Here is a 22,837-nt window from a genome sequence, read left to right as displayed (position 1 = left end):
ATAGAAGAGCTATTTCTTATGATAGCATTGGAACAATACCACTTTTCAGAACTGGACATTTGCCAAACTTAAAGATATTTCAAACAAATGCTCACAAAGGGAGAAGCTTTGCTGTTTAATCTAGCATCTGCCCACTGTCTACCATGTGAGTCAGCACAGTGCTGTGCTCCCTGTAATCATCATCTTACCTGGGGGGTAGAACCATGTACATTAGGTAATATTGTTCCCATTCCATGGTATCCGGAAGTAAAGTGATCTATCCATCTCAGCCAAGATCATGCTGTCAGTAAGTGGCGCTAGGGTCTGCCTGACTTTAAATTCCATATTCAAGCCTGGTGACTTGCTAGCAGGTAGATAGAAAGCATTAGTGACAAGGCTCCCCGTCCTGGATCACTCAGTCTTCCCTGGGGCTGGTCCTTTTAGTGGTCCCCTGACCTGCTGTTAGGACGGCAGTAGATGCCAGAGCATCCTCAGCAGTGAAGTCAGAGCAGCTCATCGCTGCCGTGTCATCACTGACTGCTGGTTCAGGAGTCTTTAGGCTTTTGGTTTTCCGGTCTAGACTTATTTCTGGACTCTTATTTAAAGAGCAAGTGGAGATTGAAGCAGTTTGTATGGAGAAAACTTAAATTTATGGGGATGGAAGATTGTCTTAGAGAAGGAAAAACTATTTATCTACTGCACACTGAGATTCAGGTGGTGTTTTCGTCACTAATGTGCTAGGGCATAATGAATGCCTCACTTCTGAAGTCAGAGTTTATGATAGAATAGAACTGCCATTTTCTCTTTGTATGCTAGGAGAGTGTTCTGTTTTTTATTCTCTGAATTGTTTTTGGTGCTTGTGTTAGGTACTTTTGAATCATGATTAAAGAAAAAACACTTGAGAGAAACAACGTAAGGGAGAAGAGATTTCCTCTGGCTCATTGTTTGAGGGGTTGTATCATGTCATCTCCATTTCTGATGTCTGGAGCTTGTGACAGAGCTGTTTACATTTTGGTGACCCAGGGAACAGGGGTACTGGCTGGTTCCAGAGCTGGAGATACAGTTGAGAGACCCACACCCAGTGACCTAATTCTGCAGTCCAGGGTCTCACTTCTAAGGCTCCAACACCTTCAAAATAGTGCCACAGTCTGGGGTCCACCAAGTACTCTGATTGTGAGTCTTTGGGATTATTTCAGATTTTAACCACAGTTTGGCATTCATATATGAAGATAATGTATTAAATTATTTAAACTACATGCTTTTGTGAAGAACATAAAGTATTTGAACATACTGTTTTTGAACAATGATTCTCAAAATATAGTGTGAATTTTGAGTAATACAGTAAGATTACTTGTAAAGACACATATAAGAAGAGACTGTGCATAGCTCAAGACAGACCAACAGAGCTTGTTAGAAATTAATAAGCAAACATAATGTGCCAAGCGGAAGACTAGTGTGGGTGGCAGGAAAATGAAAAACCAGAATGGTGAATTTGTAACATTTTTTACAAAAAGAATGAATGAGTATAAATTTAGTCTTAAGAAACCACAGGAAGATATGAGATTTCTTAGGAAAATATGCTTTGAAAATCTTTTCATTTTCTATAAAGTAGAAACATATAGTGTTCAGAACACAGTTCCTTCTGTTAGTGTCTTAAACTGTAGAGGACACCAGTGGAAGCCAAGCATGGGGGGAACGGGGGACAGCCACTAGAAAGTTCCAGGAACCAACAGGGATGGCATTAGCTGAAATACCCAACAAAGGTGAGGGAGAACCTGTAGAGACTATCCAGGGGATAGGCATCGCCCCCAGTTGAGGGATGGGGCCACCTACCCATTTCAAAAATTTTAACCCAGAATTGCTCCTGTCTAAAGGAAATGCAGGTCAAAGAGTAGAACAGAGACTGAAGGAAAGGCCATCCAGAGACTGCCCCACCTAGTATCCATCCCATCTGCAGACACCAAACCCAGATACTATTGCTGATGCTAAGAAGCTCTTTCTGACAGAATCCTGGTATAGCTGTCCCCTGAGAGGCTCTACCAGAGCTTGATCAATACAAATGGGGATACTCGCAGCCAACCATCAGACTGAGCACGGGGTCCCCAATGGAAGAAGGACATGAAGGGGGTTGCAATCCCATAGGAAGAACAACAAAATCAACCAACCAGATGCCCCAGAGCTCCCATGGACTAAACCACCAAGCAGGGAGTACACATGGAGGGACCCATGGCTCCTGCTGTATATGTAGCAGAGGATGGCCTTAGCTGGCATCAGTGGGAGGGGAGGCTCTTGGTCCTGTGAAGGCTTGATGCCCCAGTATAGGGGAATGCTAGGGAGGTGAGGTGGGAGTGGGTGGGTAGTGGGGAAGCACTCTCATAGAATCACGGTGGAGGGGAGATGGACAGGATGGGGTTTGAGGAGGGGAAACTGGGAAGGGGGATAACATTTGAAATATAAATAAATAATCAAATTAAAAACAAATCTTCAAGACTGTGATACTGCATGCATACTACATACATGAGCAGCGATAACAGTCGTAAGCTTCAGAAACACAGGGAGCACTCGGAGAGACCACATAGACAGCAACAGTCTGGCTTCCTTGAAGGTAGCTGAAGAAGCCATTTTCTCTGTGCACAATAAGTGAAGAAGGGGTAAGCATGTTTTATCTTTTGTAGAGTCGCCTTTTGCACAGGATTGAGACCCCTTTAGCAGAAAACTTGTCTTTCCCTCTAAATTCTAACTTAAAGTCTCTTTAGCCTGTGCCCCAGACATGGTGCCCAGTCCTACTGATAGCTGCCTTGTGCAGAGCTGCAGACCCCGCTATTCTCAGCAGTACTCGAAGACAAAGGAAGTAAAGGGCACAGCATTTCTTTGCTTATAATAATGTTGAATACTAAATATTTGATGGCATCAGCTGTTGGCAAGGGTGTCATAAGGCAATCCATGTCTGTGGCAGATGTATACATTCTTCTGTAGTGTCATTTTATTAATGTGAAAAAGTGCATACTTTTAAATCTAATCACTATGCATAATTTATCCTAAGAGAATAATCATGAGTTTATGGAAAGATTTTTTTCTGAAAGTTTTGGGTTTTGTTTTGTTTTGTTTTTGTCTTGTAGTTTTATTTTTAATAGAGAAGTTTGAAATAATCAAAACACTTAACAATAGAGGATTAGTTTTTTTAAAATTGGTACATCTAATTGTGTATTACTAATGAGACAGAATTGGAATATTTAAATAATGGCATCTTCCATGAATATTAACTTCCACCTTAAGTATACTTGTTCAAGGGAGAAAGGGTTATTGTACATAGTGCTTTTATTCATGTGTATTTATGTGTGTGTATACGCATGCATGTATATGAATAGATCATAGGTAGGAACACAGTGTTGGACTCCCTTGGAGCTGCAGTTACAGGCGGTTGTAAGCTGCGAGACATAGATGCTGGGAATCACATCCAGCTCTTCTGTAAGCACTGCTAATCACTGAGCCATCTCTCTAGTCCTAAAATTAGCCTTAAATTGATTTTTTAAAAAGGACCTCTGAATTCATATGTCTTATAAAGCCTTATGAAGCCAAGAAAGCACTAAGTATGGAGAAGGTTTGCCAGATGTGAGCTGAGGGAGACGGAGAGCTATGTGAGCTATGTGTTTCTCATCTTCAGTGAACACACGTCATTTTAGAGAAAGTAATGACTGGCTCACATTGAGAAAATGAAGTCTGTCCAGCCATTTATCAGACTCTAGAGCCATCTACCAAGATAACAGCAAGCAGAATTTCTCCCCTGCACACATTGTAGCTGCAAAATGTCATTATGATCCCCACTTCTTGAGTTTTCTTAATCACTGAGATTTTTTTTCTCTCTCTCTAAAGTTCAGACTATCAGAAACGTGATTAGAGTTGTATCAGCGGGAAGGCATGCCCTGGCTTTGACTGGGGTCTGAGTCAGTTCTATATACAGAAGCACCCTCAATTTATAATTGAGATGAGGAGCTTCAGCAAAGGGGTTTATGCACATAACAGATTGTATCTGGCTTCCCTTACTGTACAGGACTGAGCTCTTACCCAGGCTGTCCACAGTGCTCCTGGCATGCTTTCTCTAGCCTCGTGTGGTCAGAGACCTCAGTGAATAAACCTGATCCTGTTAGACTCAGGGTTAGAGAGTCTGGGGCATCAGGACCAAATACTTTAATTAGGGAGAAGGATGGGTACATTAAAAATCTTATCTAGCCCTAATCAGAGCATCAGTTTATCTGAGTTAAGTCACCATGGATCTCTTTCTCATAACCTCAAACATGTTTTTCCTAGTTTTTTGGCAATTCTGAAAACATCTCTTTTAAAATGTTTTGATTTTCTTAAATATTTTCCATCTTTGCTAATTTTATTTATTATTTAAATATTTACTTACTTATTTTTGAGACTGATTCTCGCTGAGTGGCTTAAAACACACTATGTCGATGAGGCTGGCCTAAAACTCCCAGAGATCCACCTGTCTCTGTCCCCCCCAGTGCTGAGACTAGAGGTGTGCGCCACCATATCTGGCTATATCCTTGGTAGTTTTAATATATAATAGTATTTCAAACTCTTTATCAAACTATATACCCCAAGCTAAGGTTTTATTCCATCTTCTGTTGCCCCAAAACTTTCCAGCATGAGTATGCCCAGAAAACTCAAAACTAATGATTCTTTAAAGTCTGTATAAAGTGGGCTTAATAAATGAATTATGCACACACATTCACACACACACACACATACACTCACACACACACATACACTCATACACACTCTCACACACACTCATATACACTCATATACTCACACACACACTCATACACACTCTCACACTCACATACTCACACACACTCATACACACTCACACACACTCATATACACTCATACACACTCACACACTCTCACACTCACATACACACACTCACACATACTCATACATACTCACACTCTCACACACACTCATATACATTCACACACTCATATACTCACACACTCACACACACACTCATATACACTCACTAACTCACACACAATCATACACACTCACAGAGCAGGGAGAGGAGTGGTACGGGGAGAGAAATGGAACAGAGAGGGACAGGCTGATGAGATTTCATTTGGTGTGTAGGCAACTTTAAAGTCAACTTCCTAACACTCCAGACCTGTTGTGATCAGTTGCTAGAAGACGTGTGATAATCTTTATGTTGCTTTGAAGCTCACTGCATTTTAAGTGTTTCAGTTCAGGGGGAAGAGTTCATAATTGACAGCCTGCTCTCAGTCTATTCAGTCAGATTTAGTGCTTAAAATTAGAGAGAGGAGAGGTGGCTACTCAGGAGCAAATGATGTGTCTTTGTGTGACAGAAGAGACTGTAGGAAGGGTAACTGCTGGAGTTGGGAAGTCGTTGAGTTTGGGTTATGGAACTTGTTTTTAACTAAAGTTTTAAATTTTTTTACTATGTTTATTTATTGTGTGGCATGCATGTGCCCATGTCCCAGGGCATCTGTGGAGTCAGCGGACAACTTAGGGGAGGACGCAGTTCTTTGCCTCCATATGTGTGTCCCAGGGATCAGACTCAGGTTGTCAGGCTTGCTGGCGTGGCAGTCCCATCCCTGACACACTTGTCTCAAAGCATGAATCACTAAGAACATGAGAAGCACAAATTGTTCAGAATATTAGGTGTACCCATTAAATGCTAGAGACATTAAATATGTTCCTAGTCTAGCCCATTAATATGTATTGAATCCCTACTGTGTGCTTAATACCAACCTGGCACAAGAGGAGAAGAGCAGGCACAACCCGGGGCTTATAATTAACTACATGCCAAGAAAAAAAAGCACCCCATTCTTCTCATAGACAGAGCCACCATAAACTCTCGGGCTCAAAAATGTGCCAATCTTCAGACTTCCATGACAGGACACACAATGACTAGACACCATTTTTATTTGTTTGTCCCTAACACTCTGAGGAAGTGGAGTCTTTAAACCAGCAGTGTAAAATAGTAAATGACCAGATCCTGTTGTCAGGCAGAAGTGAGCTAGGATTTGAGAGAAGTAAGACATGAGGGAAGGCATGAGGTTTGTTACCTCTAATTCAGTAGAGCTTCCTCCTGGGAGATTGGCTTCTGAGAGGACACAGAGCAAGAGCCAGGAGAAACTAGTGTGGAGAATGGCACAGAAGTTGTCCTGGCTGGGTCTGTGTTTCTATTGTGGGCAAAGAGCAGCTGGGTTGGTGGGAGAACGGATCCTGGTAGAGGGGATGGCAGCTGGGGTGTGGGTTACCTTCGAGGACATCCTGAGAGAGGAAGGGCAGGGTGAAAGTGGGGGGGGGGGTTCCATAGAGGTGCTCAGGTGGGTTTGGGTGAGAGAAGAGTGGACGGGTGAGCCAGTGCAGTGACCCAAGGTGAGGAGAAGTGGGGTGACAGCAGAAGGAGTGCTTTTTAAAGATGTGCAGAGGGCAAATCAGAGGGGCTCGAGATGGATGCTTACTGAGAGACTTGCTTCCTCAGACAGAGCAGGGCTCTCAGACAGTGTGGCGCCAGTGCAGACACAGAGACACAAGCTTAGGGACATCAGGAACAGGGCGAAGCTGGAGACAGCAGCTGTTTAGAAAAGTTTTCACATGACTCACAGTTGTACCATTTTAATACAGCTGCCCTCCTGTCATTCCAATAGCATTGTAGCAATCAGATTCATTCACACAGTATGAAGTCTGCAGTTGTAAATACACGTATCACCTGCATTTTAAGAATTAAGTAAGGTCTTATAGACATTTATTTGCGTGCATTTTTCAATTATAAATACTGCTGGCTGAATGCTTTTCCTTGAGTCAGGTGTATCCCCAGAGTGTCCTGAAGCAGAGACCAACCATACTGTGTTCATTTGTGTGTGTCTGCAGCATAGGAAAAAGAAATTTTTGTTGACAGCACTTTTGATTATTTCTGTTCTTTTTTGTATAGAGCTCCCTACAATAAACACATAAACGATAGTTTAGGGTTTTTGGTTTTCTTTTTGTTTTGTGTTTGTTTGTTTGTTTGTTTTTAAGCAGCTTGGGGGATCCAGTTTGTTAAATCATTTCCTTACGTTTCCCTTCAGATTAGAAGCACTGTATGGGTGGACACTGAGGTTACTTCAGACATCCGGATCGTAGCATGCGGGGAGGGGTTTGTAGGCACACTCTGGAGTTGAGTGATAAGTCGGTGTGTTCCAGCAGTAAACCTAAAAGCCAGATTAAATGAAGACCATGGTTAGGGAGTAGTAGACAATTCTTAAGCTACTTCCTTATCCATCTAGCAACTTGGAGAACAAATCACATGAGGAGCCATTTTTGTGCTTTGCTGTTATGTGCAAATGGCAATTCCACTAGAAAACTGTTATCTGTAATGTTCCTAGGAAGGCTTCAACTTGGAAAACAGCCTGAATATATATAATCAGCCTAGAGATAGTTTCTATGTGTATGGAGTTCTCAAAGAGCCTTCCAGTTGGGATGACATTGGGCCATGAGACAGGTTCATGCATAGTGACTCATAATTAGTTTTTTTAAAATATGTTTTGCCTGCTTCCCCCAACACCAATGCAGGAAACACCTTGAGACGGTCAGTGTGGGACTGATTTGATGGCTTAGGAATGTCACTGGAGACTTAAGCTCCACATCTCTTCTTTAGAATGTGGCTTTATGGTCCCTGAAGGATGGAAGTGCCTCATGGTCCTATGTCCAATTGCATCCTGGCTTCACACAGGACTGAAATCTAGAGAGGCAAAGATAAAATGTACCCAGGGCTGCTCTGTGAACTTGTCCACTGAGAACTTGCCATGGTGAACGACAGACATCAGTATTTATATTGTGTAACCAAAGAAATAGAAAAGGTGCAAATTTGTGAGGAATCTGTAAAGAGCTTTAATTTTGATGAATGTGTGTGTTCCTTTGATTTTGGTTGAAAAGCTGAAGAACATTATATGATTTTTACTCTAAAAGCCAGTCACTGGTTTGTTGTTTGATATAAAATGGGCCTGTGAGTGTCATACATGTGCTCTGTCACTGAGCACTGTCACCAGTCTTCTTGACTGTTTTCCATTTTGAGACAGGGTCTCACCAAACTTCCCAGACTGGCCCACTTCTCACCTTGTAGTCCAAACTAGCCTCAAACATGTGACCCTCCCAGATGCTAGGATCTGCACTGCCAGGCTTGGGCAGAGTTAGTGTTTAAAGTAAGAACTAATGCTAAATAGTGTTATTGTGGGAAAATTCTAAACAAAATTGTAAATAGAAGCTAAAGACAGTTCATTTTGGTTAAGGAAGTACCTAGTAACCACTGAGTGATTCTCAAAACTGCATTTCTAAGCCAGATGTGGTGGTGCACAACTTTAAGCCTGTCACTCAGGAGGCAGAGACCAGTGACTCTCTGTGAGTTCAAGTCAGCCTAGTCTACATAATAAGTTCCAGGACAGACTGGACTACATAGTGAGACCTTGTTAAACAAGAAAGAAACAAGAAAGAAGATGAAGAAGAAGTAGTAGTAGAAGAAGAACAACAACAATAACAGCAAAAAATAAAGCAACTACAATGACTTTATTTCTAAAACCAAATTAAATTTATTCAAAATAACCACAACCATAGGCTTGCACCTGTCACCTAACATGGGAACATTTCGTTATTTTCCCTGTGTGAGGCCCTCTCACTTGTACCCTGTGTTCTAAGCTAATGGCTCTTGACTCTCCCAGCATTAGAAGTGCCAGGCAGATTCAGGAAAATATCCATGCCAGAGTTCCCCAGCAGATGTCCTACCATTAAAGGTCTGGAAGAGTCTTCTGAGAAGTAATGAAGAAACACGGCAGGACAGTGGCAGTGGGGCTGGAGGATTAGAGCCTCAGAAGGCCACCTGCACTTAAGGAAGTTTCTCTCTCCTGGGAACTCCAGCTCACACTGCAAGTGTGGCTGAAGATATATATATATATATGTGTGTGTGTGTGTGTGTGTGTGTGTGTGTGTGTGTGTGTGTGTATGTATACACACACACATATATACATGCATACACACATACATACATATATAATATATAATTAATACTATATTTCATTAATATATTATATAATATATAAAATATATGAATATCATATATCATGTATAATGAAGATATAATTATATATGATTGTATATACACACATACACACACACACATGGGATAGAATATGCGGCTTGTCCATGTGATACAAAAGCTCCATCACAGCTACAGCCCAAATCCTAAAGATTTTAAACTTAATAGCTACATGTAACTAGTATCATCTTATTAGGAAATGAAAATTTAAGAAATAAAACCAATTGTCTCTAGTTACTGGGGAAGGAATAGAAGAGTTTAACACAACCTTAAAAGTTGTATGTGATCTTGGAAGTTTTTCAGTCATGGGGCAGGTAGTAATGATCTCTGTCAGAATAGAGTGACTCTTCCATTAGGGCCTCAGAGATGATTAGTGTGTGGTATAGTGCCTGATCTTTTCTAGGTGTTCTGCCCATTAGGATTGTTTTGGTAAATCCTGGGGCCTCATAGCTCCTGTGCTGTTTGTTTAGCAAAAACAGAGTCTAAAGGTGTTGCTGAAAATAGCATTTTCTTCCTATTGAACAGTTTCTTTCTCTCTTTTAAAATCAGGTATCAAATTGTAGTGGAGATAATCCAAGCAACTACAATCAGCAGCTTTCCCCAGCTGAAGAGACACAAGGGTAAGAAGCGGTTTGTTTTCTCCCAGTGCGTGTGTGAAAGGCCCTCAGTCTGCCCGAGTCGGCTCCTGTCGAGTGTGGAACATTGGGCTGACTTATATCTAAAAACTTTAAATCTATTAAAACAATGCTCTGATACATTGGTTCTCAACCTTCCTAATGCTGCACCCCTTAAGTACAGTTCCTCATGTTGTGGTGACCCTCAAACATAAAATTATTTTTGGTACTGCTTCATATGTAATTTTGCTACTGTTAATGAATATAAATATCTGATATGCTGGATGCCTGATATGCAACCCTTGTAAAAGGGTCATTCAACCCTCAAAGGGATTGAGACCCACAGGTCTAGTATCATTAAAGAAAGTAAAATTAATCTTATCCTGACAAATATGTGTACTTTCTTTCTATGTGTGTGTTCATGTGTGTGTGTGTGTGTGTGTATGTGCATATTCCTGTTGAGGTTAGAGGACACATTTGAGCATCAGTAGGTGCTTTCTGCATTTCAAGGCATGGTAAAGGTAGATAGGGCTTTTACCTGTCCTGGAACTTACCAAGTATGCTGACTGGTTGGCCAGCATGGCCCCAGGACCCACCTGCCTTTGCTCTGATAGTGATGGGATTGCAAGTCCACACCACCACCCCATTGTGTGTCCAGTGATCCCAGTAGGTTAGTGTTTTCTTGGTTCATGTGGTCTTGTTTATCAGGTAAGTGGATTGGTAAGATTTTTCTCTTTTTATACTGTGTTTTAGGTTTTTGAAGAGCAGATATGTGTGCTCCATCATTTTGCCTGTATGTTTATCTTCAGATGAAGTAGGTTCTACCGGAGCTTAACCTGGGAAGGGATGGGTTAGGAGGATGGCTTTCAGCTCCTTATAGCTTGCCTGCTGCGCCCACATTTCCCCCAGTTGTGCAGTTGGAGGACATGTTCATACCTACAGCCCAGAATTTGCTCTACACAGGGAAACCTCATTTTCATCTGGAAGAGTGGACTTCTGAAAACCCCCCAGATCTGCTCAAATCCCTGCCAGGTAGCAGTGTGCTAAAAGAACAAGAAGCTTGGCTTGCATACTTGGACTTGTTCCCTCCAGTCACTCACAGAATGTAGGAGTGCTGTGTAAAGGAAGCAGGAAAGTGCAGATGAGGAAGTGCACAGGTTCCTGACCTCAGCCCCTAAGGAAGACCACACATCCATAGTGAAAGTTTTGCTGAGTACCCCTCGGTGATAACAGTTCAGAAGGGAAGCAAGTCTCTCACCTAGCTGGGAAGTCAAACGCTAAAAGCTGCAAATATCCGAAGAGCGGGTCCGTGCTTTGGAGAGCAGTGTGTCTGTGTGGAGGGTAAGTCGGGTGGTAGGGGATCTAGCTAGAGCAGAGGCTGGTTTTAACTTCAGCAGTAGCACGAAAGGCCTCAGGGTCAGCTGTGGGCATTGACCAGGGACTTGAGAGTGCCCTCTGAGCAGAGGACATGGAGCTCGGAGGTCTGTTTGAGGAAGCTGCTGTTGATGGAAAGAGACAGGCTGCAGGAAAACAGCCAGGCGTGAGCTTACAAAGGGCTTTGCTGTGCTGGAGAGACTCGGCCTTTACTCTGAAAGAGGAGGAAGTCTTGCCTTTAAAACCTGTGATGATGGAACTTGTAAGGAGATTGGTTGTGTTCCTTATTCTCGTTGTTCCGTCAGGGAAGGTGCTTCACTCCAGACAGTTTGACAGATGTTTTAAAGAATGTACTAGATGTGGTCTTTCTCATCACCCCTATCTTTTCTGTGAATTCCTTGTTGCTATAAGTTGAGTCAAGAAAGCTCCCTTCTCATTGGGTTATAGTTCCAAGTTATACTGTTGAGAGCAGCAGATGAAAGCTCTCCCCATTTGCTCCATGACATCCTAGTTGGAAATTAGCTTTCTGTCCAAAGTATATATCCATGTTTTATATGTTACCTACTTGCTAGTCACTTAGTAGCTGCCTTAGCTGCTTAGCTACTTACAATGACAATGCATTTGTTCATGTAACTTTAAAAAAAAGATTTATTTTTAACTCAGAAGACCAAAAGTCAGTACAGTGTAACATAAATCTTCAGATATAGTAAATTTGAGTTCTTTTGGGGGGAGCTTTTTTTAATTTTAATTTTATTATTTTACCTCACCCATTGAGGCCAGACAAGGCAGCCCAACTCTTACTTAAGAATGGATGTCAGGCACAAGAGTAACAATGGTGGCAGTTTTAGTACAATGTTTTGTTTTACTGTATCTAGTTCACTATTGTAGTTAGTCTTTCTTTGCCTAGCATTTAAATTAATTCCTATAATTGTTTGACAAAAGAAATATATATAAATAAGTTTTGGTATTGTGTGAGTCTTTAGAAATCCCCTGGGGTCTTAGAAGATACTCATCACAGATAAAGGCTATGGTAGGTGGCTGTCTTCTCCCTATGTTTTACATTGTCCTTCTTGTTCTCCTTTCTTGTCTAAATCCCCTGTTATTATAACCAATCATAGTGGATTAGAGCCCAACTTGATGCTGTGTGGTGCCTTAATTCAAAGGCAACAACAAACAGTAAATTTACCTTCAAAAATGAAAAACTTAGTGTAGCAAAAAGGAAATGAAAAGAAACAGTCCATGGACCTGCACACTTTAACCCCAGGCAGAGGCAGGGGATCTCCTGAGCCTGAGGCCAGCAGGGTCTATGTTGAGAGTTCTACACTAGTCAGGGATACATAGCCAGACCCTGCCTCAGAGAGGGAGGGGGAAGGGGAGGGGAGAGGGAGAAGAGGAGGGAAGGGGAGAATAAAAGAGGAAAAGACAACAAGAGAAAGAGGAAGAAGAAGAAGGAGGAGGAGAAGAGGAAGAGGAAGAAGAAGGAGGAGAAGAGGAAGAAGAAGAGGAGGAGGAGAAGGAGGAAGAGGAAGAAGGAGGAGGAGGAGGAAGAGGAGGGGCTGGAGAGATGGCTCAGTGGTTAAGAGCACTGGCTGCCCTTCCAGAGGTGCTGAGTTCAAATCCCAGCAACCACATGGTGGCTCACAACCATCTGCAGTGAGATCTGACACCCTCTTCTGGTATGTCTGAAGACAGCTACAGTGTACTTACATTATAATAAATAAATAAATAAATATATAAATAAATAAATAAATAAATATTTAAAAAAGAAGAAGAAGGAGAAGGAGAAGGAGGAGGAGAATTCAGAATGAAAGACAAAGGTTCACTGGTCCTAAGTCTGAGAAGAAGCTTATATCCCTAACATCCACAAACCACTTACAACATAGTCATCAAAACACAAATAACCCAACAGAAAAATATGTACAGTGTTTGAGTGGGTATCTCTACAGAGATGTACAAATGGCCAAGAGGCTTGTGAAAGTAGTATCATTATACAGGAGCGGAATGCTGCTCAACACTAGCATGAGATTATAGGCGTACCTCCTGCAGTGACTAAAGTGACATGAGACAGCCACAGACACATCAGTGAGGTCATAGAGTCCTCATGCAGTCCCTCTGCGTACAGAAAGTGAGGACAGTTGCCAGTTAGTAGAAGGTTTTTATGGTAGAATTACCCTGTGACCCATATTTTCTATTCCTAGCTGTACACTGGAGGAAAAGTGAGCTTATATCTTCACAAAATGTCTATATTAATATCCATAGTACCATTTTTTAAAACACATAAAAAACAGTTAACTTGTGTGGCCAGCAACAGTAGATAAAGTGTGATATATTCATATAACTGAATATTATTCAGCAGTGAATAGTAATGAACTTTGAAGGTATATTATAAAAGAAGCCAGATACAAAAGGCCCCACATTATATGATTCTGTTCACATGAGATGTGTACAACAAGCAGATCTGCGGACAGTAGAACAGTGAGTCTTAGTTCCAAGGGAGTGGCTTGAGATGCAGGAAAGTGAGGGCACATAGAAAACATTCCACATTATGCCAGCTGTACCTGAATTTATAGTTTAAATAACCATTCAGTTGTATATAATGAAAATAAATGGGGGAAATGTATCATGTATGAATTATGATTCAATAATACTGTGTTAGAAATAGAGTGGGTGTAGCCTGAAGCTTCGCAATAAAGCTGTCTTAAGCAGGGCTGGCCTATTCCATAGAGGATACTAAGGGAAGTCAGAAGTCCCAGTCCTTGTCCAGCGACTAAGCACTAAGCACGTAGGAGTGGCTAGCAGGGCCATGTCTCACGACAGCTCTTGGTTCAAGGGTTTCTCCTTTAAGTTTTGGTCTCTGTTCTGACTTCATCCACCTGCTTTGTCCAGCTTGGCTTTTAAGCAGAGGCTCTTCTTGAACCTGAAGGCTCTATGCTTCAGCTTCCTCAGAACTGGCTTGATTATATTGAGGTGAGAGTTCAGGAATTGATCTCCCAAGCCGAGGGAGCTTCATGGCGCACATGGGAGCTGGAGCAGGAGTCCATTGAACGCAGGCAGAGCCCTGAAGCCTTAAAGGCTAGGGAGACCCTTCCAGCCCTTAAGCAGGGACGAGTGCCTAGATGTAAGAGTGTATCAGCAGGGCCTCAGAGAAGAGGCCCGTGAATAGAAGTCATGCTTGGCTTATGAGTATGAAAATTACATTGTGTGTGACGAGAAAGACAGCATTCTAGCAAACTTAGACTAGTGAACAGTTTGGTTCTGGATTCTTTTACTCGGCAAGCTTTCTTGCCCCAGACTTTGTTCACTCAAGTAATGGGCACATACATGCTGTTTGGATATGCTTCTCCACTGCTCACCTTAAGCACTTGTTGGTCTTAGAACTGGAGGAGGTTGGCGAGCTCTGGCCAAGTTCCAGGAACTGTCTCCAGTAGTCATACTCTTTGCCTGTTGGGTAGTATCGGACATTGTTGACTGCTTGTGCAATTCTCTTCAGAGGTCATGGCAGTGTATAAATCTGTACAGGTCTTGTGATACCACTCAAACTATTTCAAACGCTCTGTTGTTTTCTCCTTGTCTGACATAAACATCCGTTCTGCTTCCTGCCTTAAGACCCCACTGCACTCCAGCCACTGGACTTCCTTGCCCAAGCTCAAATTGTCCTATCTAAAGTTATTCACACTCCTTCTTTTTCATCTGCTGCTGTCTTACTTTATCACTCTGCCATCAAAGCTGTTGTACTTAATATCTAATGTCTTCTCTGAGCCCAATGCGATTTCCTAGACTCTGGGTAGTTAGGAGAGCCCTTGAGAACTGTGATGCTTCAGATCAGCAGAGAATGCCTAGGGACCACTAGGAATGGGTCTTCTTTACTCAGCAGACCTGTCTGTTGTATGAGAGGTACAGCCATGATTGGTACAGCAATGGATAAAACTGACCCTGAACTAAAGGAGGTCATAGTCTACTGATGAATGTGCAATACTTACAACTTCCCCAATGTGTGGAATGGTCAACCTGGAGTAGAGGTTAAAAAATAATGTCCCTAAAGAGTAGCACTACATGGAGTCATAGAGGTTGAGCACTGTCAGTCCCGTTGGTCATATAAGGTAGTAATGGGTCGATGGCTGCACATGCACACGGTCAAAGGCAGTAGTGAGATAGCCTTAGTGTTTAGTCTGTGTTAGTGAACGCTGTGTGGTGCTTGGCGTGCAGTGGAGAGGCAAGGCTCAATAGGTAGACAAGCTTAATCCTATAGAGCCACAGTTTCAAATGACAGTCTATAGCCCACGTTCACCTGGAGGACTTTGTGATACTCAGGTATCCTCCTCCAGAATTCCTGGCCCTGCAGACCGGTTTGAGTCCCAGGAGGCAGCACGCTCCTGTGTCTCGCAGTTGCTGCCACTGCTGCTGCTACTTATAAGGACCCTATACCCTGAGAAGCATCGCTGTATTTAGAACAGAGGAATCTGCACATTCGGGTCTGCAGCTTAATGCCCAGCCTTAGCTTTCTATTTATGTTTAGCAATATCAGCCAAAGTACTGGAGAATTTTTTTTTTTAGACTCTGAGGTCCAAATGTCAGTGTTCTTTCTAGTAGAGATGGGACACTTGGAGAAATATGCCCAGCATTGTCAGCTGCTGTTAGTAATTTTCCCTCTGCTGTTCTGAATCCTGAAATGTTTATAATTGCTTTGGAAATGTATCATGTGCACTTTGGAACACTAAACAGAAGGAAGTTCTCCCAGCTTCAGTACATGAGGCTCTCAGGGGAGGAAATGTCAGCTTCAGGCACCTTAGGATGAGGCTGCACTAGGTCCGTGGGCTCTGTTGTCTCCACTGTGCAGTATGTGGCCTTGCTGTTGACCTGCTATGGTTTCTACTTCTTCCACAAGTATAATCTCCATGGCAGTAGAGTGACACTTGAGACTCTGACATCTTAGGTGGTAGGTTTGATAAGGTAAGCCTGTTTGCTCTTTATTCAAAAAGTACATAGCTCAAGTTGAAGAGGAAGGCAAATATTTTTGAGTTCTTGGCAGCTTTAATTTTTAGAGTTTGTGACAATTAGCTGCTGGGAAACACTGTCAGCTTTGTACTAGGAAGTCCTCTTGAACCTCAGGCTAAATCCTAAGTCAATATGTTCATGTATCTCAAACCCTCTAACAAGAGGTGTTGCTAATGGTCTGGTTTCTCTCTGTGTGTATGTCTCTGTCTCCCCCCCCCAACACTCTGTATGTGTGTGTGTATTTAGAAGTGAACATTTTATGAAATATTAGTGTTTACAAGCGTCTGTCCACTGTGATGCACCCACAAAGCATCTGCTATGTACTAATTTGACTAATTTGAAGCAAGCTACATTAGCTTTATCTTCTCGCAAAGAGGAAATTCCAAAATATTTTTCCTCTTTTTGAAAATGTGTGCATTAGTGCTGCTATTATCCAACATAGAGCAAGTTTGGGAACGATTTCTGAAATCAGATGATAATGGCCCCTCAGCTCACATATAGGCATACATCCACATCCATGGCATGTATGGGCACCGTAGACCTGCGCTCTGCCCGTGACTGTGGGTTCTAGGAAGCTCTTCTCTCTACAGTATGTGTGTTTTACAATACTATTTTGTGTTACACATAGTGACTAAATGGGGCTCAAAGGAAGTCGGGATTACACTGGGGAGCAGACGGTCTCCAAGGAAGATGTGCAGAAACCTTACTTAGACTGCACTTGGAGAGAAATCAAGCATAAACCCTAACCAAACGCGTTATTAATCATTTCCAGAGCATGTTGTAACTCCTAAAGTATAGTTGCCATACCCAGGGTTACTTCTGTGTTTTAAATTCAGTGGTAGCTTTGTCCTAGACTCCTCAAGTACTTCTTGCATTGGTGAGTGCCCTGTGTCAAGTGTGGATGAAAGGCCAGTTTCAGTGTGGCTAACGTTCTGATGGACACTGGTGTGTTCTCTAGAGAAACAGGGATCCACACGATAGTCCTCATGCCTTCTCCACTGAGCCACCCTCCCCAGTGTTGTCTGACTGTACCTGCCTGTACAGACAGTGTCTCCAGCACTTACAGTAGTACCCAGAAGATCCCTAAAACAGATTTATGGGCAATGTTCAGGTATAGACAGATAGGACAGGGCTAGGGAGGAGGCTCAAGTAGTTAAAGTACTTGCTGCACAAACAAAGGTTGGCATTTGGATCTTAAGAATCCATGTACATGCCAGGCTGGAGGTGTGGTGGCCCCTGTAATCCCATCCCTGGAATTGAAAACTGGGGATCCCCATAGCAAGCTGGCTTGAAACACTGCCTCAAAGAGTAACATAGAAGAATGACCCTGGACAATTCCTGACATCCACACACACGTGTGTGTGCAAATGTGTGCATACACACATGCACATGGAAAGAAGAAAATAATACATATTAACAAGCCCTCAGCCACATTCTGCCTGCTCTAGTTATCTTTTCCTGCATGATATTCTGCCCTGACTTGAGGTTTCTATCACTGTGGTGTGATAATACCACGACCAAAATATCTTGGGGAAGAAAGGATTTATTTTAGCTTGCATTTGTGGTCCAGCATGAAGGGAAGTCAGGGTAGGAACCTGGAAACAGGAACTGAAGCTGGGACCAGGGAGGAGTACTGCTCACTGGCTTGCTCCTCAAGGCTTGCATAGTCTACTTCCTTATAGAACCAGAACCAATAGCCCAGGGGTGCTACCTCCCACAGGGAGCTGTGCCCTCCCACATCAATCAAGAAAATGCAACACAGACTTTTCTACAGGGCAGTTGAATGAGACCATATTCTCAATTGAGGTTTCTACTTTCAAAATGACTCTAATTTGTGTCAAGTTGATATAAAACTTGCACGCGCACACACACATATGCATCCCAAGTTGTCCAAAGTAACGGCTCTTTCTCTTGCTTGTGAGCCTGTACTGGGGCAGGCTTTGGGAGGAATTCCTCTCTTCTGCTTAGTGTGGCATCATTTCTAATTCACATTCAAGATGATGGACTCATGAGGTACCAAGTTGGTACTGAATGTGTGCCAAAGTCTCAATTAAGCCAAGATCTGTGAAAGTCCAGGCTCCCACTCCCTGGTAGATGTTTCCATGGAGTGATTATTAGACACCAAAGTATGGATGCCTTGGGGCAGGTGGATGGCATGAACAATGTCACAAAACTCCAGGTAAGCAGCCTTTAGTTATCTAGATTTGGAAGTCAGAGTCACTTCAACCATGATTGTGAGCCTATTCTATTCAAAGAAGAGAAAACACATGTCCTGTTTTCCATAGGGAAATTGCTAGGAATGCCATTGCAAAAGGAGTATGTGAGGTGGAAAATAATGGGGCCACAATTGGCAAATATCCAAAATTGAATTTGTAATCTGCCACAAATCCAGTCTTTCTCTAATGTTCTTGATCTACTAACCCACCCCACTGTCTCCATTTGTGATTATAGCAAAGTTGTGAAAGCCATACTTAATGCCTCTTCTATTGTTCTAAATCCCAGATAATTTGCCCTTTAGTGTCTGTGTTGTCTCCTGGCTCTGTAACCCTCAGATCCTTAAGTCCTCTGTGCTGTTGCCATGAAGGTACTTCAGGCCACCATTCCCACCCCGCTCAGCCCTGCCCTGACAGTCTTCAGTGAGCTTTCCTTCAAGCCAGCAGTCTTTGACTGGCTGATCCTTTTTGTTGTTGTTTAATATACTTCCTATGTAATCTGATAACATTAAACTCATTCGTGGCATGTATTCTGGCTAATTTATTCCAGCCTGACATAGGTAGAGTGATTTTGGAAGAGGAGACCTCAGCTGATATAATACCCGACCAGATTGGCCTGAGGGCAAAACTGTGGTGCATGCATTTTCTTGACTGATGACTGATATGGGAGGGTCCAGCTCACTATAGGCGATACCACCCTAGCACTGGTGGTCCTGAGTGCTACAGGAAAGCAGCCTGTTTAAGCCAGTAAACAGCACCCCTCCATGGCCTCAGCTTCAGTTTCTGCCCTGATTGACTGTGACCTGAGAGTTGTGAGTGCCATAAACCCTTTCTGCCCCAAGTTGCTTGTGGTGTTTTACCACAACAATAGGGAACCCTAATTGCCTACAAGCCGCGGGGGATCACTATGACAGACCAGACTTGTGGGCTCTTTTGAGGATTGCAGTAGGACTTGTACATCTTCTGGCTAGAAAAGCCACTGAGTGCCCAGAGCTTGATGGGCTGTGAGGACTTGGAGGACAGTGCTGAGAGTGGTGTGACAATGATGGAGACCTGGGTGGGGAAGGCCCACAGAGAAGAGGGGACATGGTTGGAGCTGTCTGGTATTTTGAATCAAGAACCACTTAAAGTAGAACTTTTGCTTTTCTGAGACAATCAATATTAGTAAACTGGGGCAGAAGAATCAGTTGTGATTAAGAAGAGGCCAGTCCAGAGGATGGAGGCTGCCTCTTACACTTGCTAGCAGCCAAACTTGGTAATGTGTAAAAGTTTCCTAAGTGGAACTAGTTCCAAAGGCACAAAGGGGTCATAGAGATCTCAAACTCAGAGACCCACTTCCCTGTTTCTGAGTGCTGGGATTAAAGGCATGTGTCAGCAAGCACTGGGCGCTTTGTACTGTGAATTGTGGTTTTGCTTGGATGCAGTGATCCTGTGCCTCTTTTCTTCCCTCCTAGAGTAAGAAAGTATTTAATTTATTTTTGATTTTACAGGAACACACAGTTGAGAGACCTTGAGCTGTTTTAAAACAGTTTTATCATTTTATAGAGAAACTGGATATTTTATAGAAACATTACAATTTTAGGGAGATTTTAGATTTTTTAGAGAATTTTGAATATTTTAAATAGATGTTGGGCTTTATACATATTTGAGCTTATAAAGGCTGAAATTTTAAAGTTTTTAGTAATTTTTATATTGTGATAATAATATTCATGTAATCGTTTGAGGTTATGGCTTAACAATGACGTGGAAGTATAAGATGAAATAAACCCTTTCCTCGTCAAACTGCTTTTTATCCAGGTATTTAATCACAGCAGAAGAAACCCGAAGACAGCAAACTTCTTCTCTTTTTCTTTATTTGTCATTTTATCTATTTACATTTCAAATGTTATCCCTCTCCCCAGTTTACCCTCCACAAACCCCCTAGCCCCTCCTCCCTCCCCCTGTCTCCATGAGGGTGCTCCCCTACCCACCCACCCACTCCTGCCTCAGTGGCCTAGTGTTCCCCTATCCTGGGTCATCAAGCCTGCACAGGACCAAGGTGCTCCCTTCCCACTGATGCCAGATAAGGCATCCTCTGCTACTTACCCAGCTAGAGCCATAGGTTCCTCCATGTGTACTCCTTGGTTGGAGCTCTGGGGGAAGGGGCTCTGGTTGATTGACATCGACTTCCTATGGAGTTGCAAACCCCTTCAGCTCCTACAGCCCTTGCCCTGACTTTTCTCTTGGAGTCCCTGAGCTCAGTCCAATGTTTGGCTATATACATCTGCATCTGTATTGGTCCGGCTTTTGAACTGAAGAATGGGGCTTTTTTTTTTTTCTCATTGTCTTTTGGCTCCTGCCTACTACAGATTGATTGGATATGAGCTCCATTTGCATCTGCTGTGGATGCAGGGTCCTAGAGCTCTGTTCTCTTCCCTGGCCCACTGTCTTATGTCTCGTCTTGCTAGTCCTTCTGTCTGCCACATTCTATTCATGCTTGCACAAATGGAATGTCCTTAAGAAAGCCTAGGGTAGACCTTTGGGAAAGCATTTGTGGGTAACTGTAGTTTTCTTTAGGACTATATTATACTTTTAATTGTTAATACTGTCTTTGATTTTTGTTTTGTTTTGTTTTTTGTTGTTTTGTTTTTCGAGACAGAGTTTCTCTGTGTAGCCCTGGCTATCCTGGAACTCACTTTGTAGTCCAGGCTGGCCTTGAACTCAGAAATCCGCCTGCCTCTGCTTCCCAAGTGCTGGGATTAAAGGTGTGCGCCACCACACCTGGCTCTGTCTTTGATTCTTTTCCTTGTTAGACTATAAAATGTTCCATGAAGTAAAATCTCAAAAGTCAAGCCAGTGCCTGACAGATGCACAATGAATACTCAACACATGCCTGTAATAATACATGCCTATAATAAAGATGCATGAATATCACATGCATATAATACATATTCATGTGTTCACAAATTAGTTCCTGAATATGTGTGTGTGTGTACACACACACACACACACACACACACACATATATATATATATATATATATATATATAGAGAGAGAGAGAGAGAGAGAGAGGAGAGAGAGAGGAGAGAGAGAGGAGAGAGAGAGAAATTTTTTACACTTGAGTAAGATTTATAAATGGTTGGATTTTGTATTTGTAAACCTGTACATGTTTCTAATGAATTCTCATCTGTTGTTTCTGTGGTGTGGAGGTGCAGGCCTTTAATCACAATATTCATGAGGCAGGTGACTATCTGTACCAGTGCGGTCTTCAAAGCAAGTTTCAGGACAGCCAGGGCTACATAGTGAAAACCTACTTCAAAACTAAAATTAAGTTCAAATAAACTAAATGGCAGCACATCAGACACTGGCCTGGCTCGGACTGTTCTGTTTCTTGTCTCCTGACTGACTTCTATTCCTCTTATTCAAGGTAAGGAATCAGCTGCCATGAAAACTGATCTCTTGAGGGCCAGGAACATGAAAAGGTACATTAACCAGCTGACTGTGGCAAAGAAGCAGTGTGAGAAGAGAATCCGAATCCTGGGAGGTCCTGCCTATGACCAGCAAGAGGATGGAGCCTCGGATGAAGGGGAAGGGCCTCAGAGCCAAAAGGTAAATCCTGCAGCTTTTTGTTTGGACATACCAGTTATTATAAACACAGTGTGAGCACAAGCATGTTATTGAACCACTTTGGCATTTGAGACATGTCCCATTGTTACAGACTCACGCTGTTGGCTTCATGAGTGAAAAGCCATGTGACTGCGTGTGCTTGAATTGTGTAAATGGCAGTTGATGATAGGCAGGTGCGTGTGTATATGTGAGCACATGCCTGTTTTGCCTGTTTCCACCTCTTCTCTCCACTCACCCCCACTTCAAGAGAAACATTCTGTTTATAGATATAAATATTCTCCATCAACATCACCCGTTATCAACCAGGTCAAAATTACCCCCTAACTTAGCTATGAACAGTTTTCTCAATTTTTAAACAATGAAGTAACAGATTTAGTGTCTTGCCTAAAACCATGTAGATAGGATGAGCAGAACTTAGATAGGACCCGGGTGTGCTTGACATATGTCTTAGTCAGGGTTTCTATTCCTGCACAAACATCATGACCAAGAAGCAAGTTGGGGAGGAAAGGGTTTATTCAGCTCACACTTTCATACTGCTGTTCATCACCAAAGGAAGTCAGGACTGGAACTCAAGCAGGTCAGGAAGCAGGAGCTGATACAGAGGCCATGGAGGGATGTTCCTTACTGGCTTGCTTCCCCTGGCTTGCTCAGCCTGTTCTCTTATAGAACCCAAGACTACCAGCCCAGAGATGGTCCCACCCACAAGGGGCCTCTCCCCCTTGATCACTAGTTGAGAAAATGCCTTACAGTTGGATCTCATGGAGGTGCTTCCCCAACTGAAGCTCCTTTCTCTGTGATAACCCCAACCTGTGTCAAGTTGACACAAAATTAGCCAGTACAATTCATCCCTTGTCAACTTGACACACAATCACATCACTAGTCAGCCTCAACCCTTAGTTCTTATTCATCCCCAAGATCTAAACAACTTTAAAAATCCCTCAGTCTTTACATAT

General features: G+C 42.6%; 1 protein-coding gene across 4 annotated transcripts in view; it reads left to right on the top strand.

The window, feature by feature from the left end:
* Snx25 (sorting nexin 25) overlaps nt 1-22,837 on the top strand; it is a 119,181-nt gene that overhangs the window by 62,520 nt on the left and 33,824 nt on the right. For all 4 annotated transcript variants that reach the window (NM_001372343.1, NM_001372342.1, NM_207213.3 and 1 more), the window contains 2 exons: nt 9,630-9,700; nt 21,685-21,866. In NM_001372343.1, the coding sequence (NP_001359272.1) occupies nt 9,630-9,700; nt 21,685-21,866 (253 nt within the window). The remainder of the gene's footprint in view (nt 1-9,629; nt 9,701-21,684; nt 21,867-22,837) is intronic.

Source organism: Mus musculus, chromosome 8 (assembly GCF_000001635.26).
Source record: "Mus musculus strain C57BL/6J chromosome 8, GRCm38.p6 C57BL/6J".
NCBI classification, from domain to species: Eukaryota; Metazoa; Chordata; class Mammalia; order Rodentia; family Muridae; genus Mus; species Mus musculus.
Note: the sequence above shows the minus strand (reverse complement) of the source record. Positions and strands in the feature narration are given on the sequence as shown.